The 5,548-nt window shown below is 40.9% G+C and overlaps 1 protein-coding gene across 1 annotated transcript in view; it reads left to right on the forward strand.

Moving 5' to 3' along the window:
- Positions 1 to 5,548, forward strand: part of WDYHV1 (WDYHV motif containing 1) — a 16,920-nt gene that overhangs the window by 1,967 nt on the left and 9,405 nt on the right. Inside the window, exons 2-5 of the mRNA XM_009323372.1 lie at positions 183 to 282; positions 805 to 855; positions 2,969 to 3,117; positions 3,452 to 3,576. Of these exons, the coding sequence (XP_009321647.1) occupies positions 183 to 282; positions 805 to 855; positions 2,969 to 3,117; positions 3,452 to 3,576 (425 nt within the window). The remainder of the gene's footprint in view (positions 1 to 182; positions 283 to 804; positions 856 to 2,968; positions 3,118 to 3,451; positions 3,577 to 5,548) is intronic.

Here is a 5,548-nt window from a genome sequence, read left to right on the forward strand (position 1 = left end):
TTGTGTCAGCCTGTGCGTCGGCTGGGGGGCTTATCTTAAACAGGTCTGCGACCTGGAGAGCCTCTGCCCGCGAACGGAGCCCGCGTTGGGTGACTTTCCGGCGGGCGTCGCCTCTTGGCTCGCTTCTGTTCGCCAGAAATGCAGTTGGGAGGAAAAAATTAATCAATCCTTGTGTTTCACAGTGAAGAAAACGTTTGGAAACTTTGTGACTACATCAGGAGTCAGGATCAATACCCTTTAGAAGAATTTTATGCTGTTTTCATATCCAATGATAGGAGGATGGTGAGTTAATGGGATGTGATCTGAATGCAGCTACGGAGAGATTCAGGCCCTTAGGCCGCAGCCCGGTGTAGGTGAGACGTGGTCCCAGACCTTTAGACCGCAGCCTGACATAGGTGAGACATGGGCCCAGGCCGTTAGACCGCAGCCCAACCTGTAGGTGAGGCATGGGCCAAAACCCTCTTGTAGCTCATTTTGCCTCAGAGGCGTGCAAACTATACCATGTAAGATCTTTTAGTTATCTGATGTGTTCAGGACCGTGGGAAGAGGCACGATGTCCGTGTGAGCTGTGGGGGAATTCTTCTCTGTAATCTGTCAGTTTAGGAGAATGATTATATTATGTGGTCCAGGATAGTATCTCCAACTTCATGCTCCTGACAGATAGACACTAGAGAAAATTTTCTGACTGCAGCGCAGATATAAGCTGATGAAGGTTAGCAAAGAACTAACAAATTAACCCCAAATTAATCTGTATTAATCTGAAAGGCTTTATTAACTTAAGATTTATTCACTTATAACTTTCAGATTCCACTCTGGAAGCAGAAATCGGGACATGGAGATGAGCCTGTTGTCTGGGTAAGGCATTCTGTTCTCTCTCTCTCTCAGTAGTTTCGAGTGCGTGCTTCTGTAGTTGATACCTGCGGGATCAGACATGGGCGGTGTCAGCCATCTTTACTGTAACAAACTGTTCTATCTGAACATCAGGAAACACTTTTTGACTGTGAGGGTGATGGAGCACTGGAGCAGGTTGCCCAGAGAGACTGTGGAATCTCTATCCTTGGAGATACTTAGAAGCCATCTGGACATGGTCCCGGTCAGCTGGCGCTAGATGGTCCTGCTTGAGCAGGGGAGTTGGACCAAATGACCTCCAGAGGTCCCTTGCAACCTTAACTGTTCTATAGTTCTGTATTAATATTTATTATTCTTTTACAACACATTTATAAAGGGCTTAAATCTGATGCTCCTTTTTACCATTCATAGCAAATTAACAGCGAGACAGCCAGTAAAATCTACAGGTGACAAACCTTAACACTGGTAAGAGTACATAACAGATTTGTGATACTGTGGATATCGTTGAGGCTACCAGCTTTGTCGAATTTTAAGTAGATGTCTGTACTTGTAAGAAATAGATGTGTGAAAATATCCGTGTAGGCCTGATAGGATAGAAAAATGAGCATTATATGTATTCGGGTGTCAGCAATTAAACTGACCCATAAATGGTGGCTTTGGAATGTCATTCAATCAATGAATGTAATTCACTAATTGCCACTACAGAAGTCCTTTCAAATATGTATCATTACAGAGTTCTTTCAGTTATCTGGCATGGAAAAAACTCTATTTCTTGTGGCAATTTCTGTTTCTGAAATTCTGCAAAATAATCTGCAAACTTCTGAAGTTCTGTGATTTCTGAATCACTCATTCTCTCCTAAAATATTGGTATATTTATAGTACAAAAAAGGTTTAGTTTAGAAAGAGATCCAAGTGTTACAAAGATGATCTAAGAAGGAATAGGAGAGTCGGGAAAGGCCACTGCGGGATGTGGACTTCTGATAAAAACTCATGCATCAAAAGGTGTTTTAACTTTGATGTTTCAGTGGATCTATGATATCTAGATATCTTTTATCTATAAAAAAATATTTATAGATATACATATCTATGGATATGTAAAGCTTGTAGTTAATTTTTCTTGTACTCTGTAACGGATTCTTCTAAATATTGTTGCATAGAGTTTTATGTGTATATTGGTCTGGCAAAGTAGCGTGCCCAAGATCTTTTTCATTCCAATCCCTTTGTGGTTAGGATTGTTTAATATTGAAAGTGTCAAAAGACAGTGCTTCAAACTCTTTTTGTGAGTGGATTTATTGTAAGCTTTAGTAAGCTGTTAACAGCTACCTTCAATTTAATTTTGGAAAACAGCAGTGTACATACCTGACACCTAACAAAGTAACTCCAATTTCTCCAAACTTCCACCACACCTACGTTTCTTACAAGTTAAGGAGTAAAACTGCACCTCAGAACCCAAGTGTCAAGACAAAATAGTTACCTTGCAAAAGTGTGATATAGTACCCATACGTGTTTTTTCCCAGCTTCAAGAGCTACTACAGGAATTAGTCTTACCCCTGCATTCCTCTTGATCTGAGCCGTTTGCTGCTTTTTCAGTTGCATGCTGTTTTTTCAGCTGCTTCTGGCAGCTAAACACTCGGCACTCAAATTCACAGACTGTGTTACTGCAACAGGTACATCATCTCTTATTAGAAGAGATCACTAGATAATTTTTATGTTAAGCTATCATCATATGTTGTTGTGAGCTTTTATCTAGGACTGGGTCTAAGACAAAAATATTCATCCCACTCCACTTTTGTGTTTTGGTGTGGGACATGAAAGAGATTTGCTATTTTCTTAGGAGCAATGTACACTTTAGTTTAGCTGTCTGGGCTTAAATCAACAGAGGCTGCAAAGAAATGGGGAGAATACTAAGGTTTCTTGAAAGGCACGATGGGTGAGACGGGCGTTAGGAAATCTCTCTCCTGGTGCAAGAAATGTTACAGGCTTAATACCTCAAGCACAGAAAGCAGGATTTAAAGAAAGGATCTGTAGCTTCTGCTTTTAGGAAGCGTCTTTTTTTCATTCCCTTTGTCAGTTTCTCATTAACAGCTGTTTAACTAATGGCAATTACCTTTCTTCCCAGGACTACCATGTTATTCTACTTCATGTTCCCAGCGGGGAGCAGAACTTCATTTATGATCTTGACACAGTGTTGCCGTTTCCCTGTCCTTTTGACGTGTACAGTGTGGAGGCCTTTAGGTTGGATGACAGCCTTCGTCCAGAATTTCACAGGTAATGACATAAAATATAAAGACTTAGAATGTTATTTCATGAAATGAAAGTTGAAGTTCTCTTTGTGGATGCATAGCGACAGAGGTTTTTTCCTATACTCCAGTAAAATAAATGCACTGTGTTATTTTTCTAAAGCTCTTTACCTTAGTCATCAAAAGCCCTTTTCTTTCCTACTGTAGTTTTTTTAACTAGTTAACTACTTGGCACAATACTGCTGATTTATGTATTTAATGAAATTAATGCTTCTTGATGGGAGGAAAGGGCTCTTGTTCTGAGTGACTAATGCAGTATTGTATACATGCATCTTTTGATGCAATTTTGCATTATTATTTAGGAAAATCAGAATGATTCGAGCAGATTTGTACTTGAAGACATTTGCGTCAGACAGATCCCATATGAAAGATGCAAATGGGAAATGGCAGAAACCTCCTCCGTCATACCCTTGCATTGAAACTGCAGGTAAGCTTCCAGAGCTCCTTTTTCCTGCTTACAGTGTTGAATGACATAGTCCAAGATGCACACAAGAAATAAATATGCTTCCATAACGTGTGTCTGGAAGCACATCCAGCTAGCCTATTATTTCATATGGAAAAGAAATAGGGCCATGAAGCATTTGGCACTTCCTTTTCTGAACATGTAGAGTCTAGCATGCCTCCTGGCATTTACCATTATCCAACATTAATTACTGATCTTCATAAACTGAGCACAGAATGAGAGGTAGGCAATACTGTTCTCTCCTTACAGCAGGGAACTGAAGCAAAGAGGGCAAATAACTTGCTTAGGGGTCACACACTGATTATACCACACTTTAGCTGGCAGGTCCCATCCTGCCAGAGCTGGTTATTTTGACAGGAGGAAGTTTTCAGGCTCCGCTCAGCGTGCTAGGTTTGCCTGCACGAGATGTTTGAGGTTTCTCTACCGGGTGAATGGACCTGAGGACACTTTAATGCGAACTGGCAAGTCAGCAAATTTTTCCCCAAGCCTTAAGCCTCTTTTAAGTGATAGTCCAGATAATAGCCTCTGGGACAAGCAGAGAGAGAAGTAAAGACTTGCCATCTCTTCTATTCTATAGAGCTGCTTAAACCATTCTTATCATGCAGCATTTCAGCTTATTCTAATCATGTGTTTGGCAAGCTGGCTAACATTCGCCATGTGTTTGTTTCTTCTCTCATTTTCTTCCCAGATGGAGAAAAGTGTGATGAAGTTTTGCTTTGAAAGAGTTTTCATGTTATTGCGCTGCATGTTTGGTTTTTTTGCTTTTTTAATAATGCAGTACTGCTATGTATTTATGTTTAGAGAAGGCAGGGTCAAAGAAACATGTTTTGTGTTTAAGTCCAAGTTTATCATGGTTTTAAGTTGCTGGGAAGTTAGTTCTCAATCTTTGCTTTGGCTTCTGAGGAAGCTTGGTGTTTCACACTGCAGTAGAAATGAATTATAAATGTGGGCAGGCGCACAGATGTAGTCTTCCTTGTGAAGCTTTAGGTGTTTTCTAGACAATCCAGGTTGTGAAGCACCTTAAATTCTATGTCTTGGTCCTTATCTCCAGTAAAGTTTTATACAGAGGTAGTGTAGCGAGTGGAGAATGCCTGGACCACAGTGGACGGTTCACTGTTAGCTGATGCCTTCTAGGTGCTGAGGACTTCTTGCCTGTGGAAACCTTATTCGTGTGATAGTTGAGAACTAATGAAAGTGTGAGGAATATAGATCAGGCCAGACCAGGAAGGCGAAAACTTCTACTCAGATCAAAATAGTAGAAAACATTACTTGCAGATAGTGAATTACAGACTGACTCAAACAGTTGCAGATGTGTACATGTACCTCCAGCTGTAGTGAATGACTCCATAGCTGCAAACCCTGTAACTCTCCCCTTATCTGTCTTGCTTGACTGAGCTTTACCTCACTGATGTGCAGCAACCACATGGTCTCAACCAACCTCCAGATTGTCTCTGTGATTTTAATAGATAGTGAAAGATACATAGATCTTCAATTTCTCCCATGCTTTTTTTCCTTGCTCTGTACCTTGCCACACTGAAAGGAACATCCATAGGTCATCCAGTCCAACCCCTGCTCAAAACAGGGGTTCCTTAGGGCTATGTCCAGTCTTGCCTTGAACGCCTTCAGGGATGGAGATTCCACCATGTCTCTGGGCAATCTGTTCCAATATTTGACCACTGTCATAGTAAAAAAAAAAATTCCTTGTATCTAATCAGAATTTCCCATGTTCCAACTTCCGTTCTTTGCTTCTTGTCCTGTTGCCAGGTTCCTCTAAGAAGGCTCTGTGTCCTGGTTTCGGCAGGGATAGAGTTAATTTCCTTCCTAGTAGCTGGTACAGTGCTGTGTTTTGGATTGAGGATGAGAACAAAGTTGATAATGCACCGATGTTTTAGTTGTTGCTAGGTAATGCTTACACTAGCCAAGGACTTTTTAGTTT

The sequence above is a fragment of the Pygoscelis adeliae genome, unplaced genomic scaffold (assembly GCF_000699105.1).
Source record: "Pygoscelis adeliae isolate BGI_AS28 unplaced genomic scaffold, ASM69910v1 Scaffold103, whole genome shotgun sequence".
Lineage (NCBI taxonomy): Eukaryota > Metazoa > Chordata > Aves > Sphenisciformes > Spheniscidae > Pygoscelis > Pygoscelis adeliae.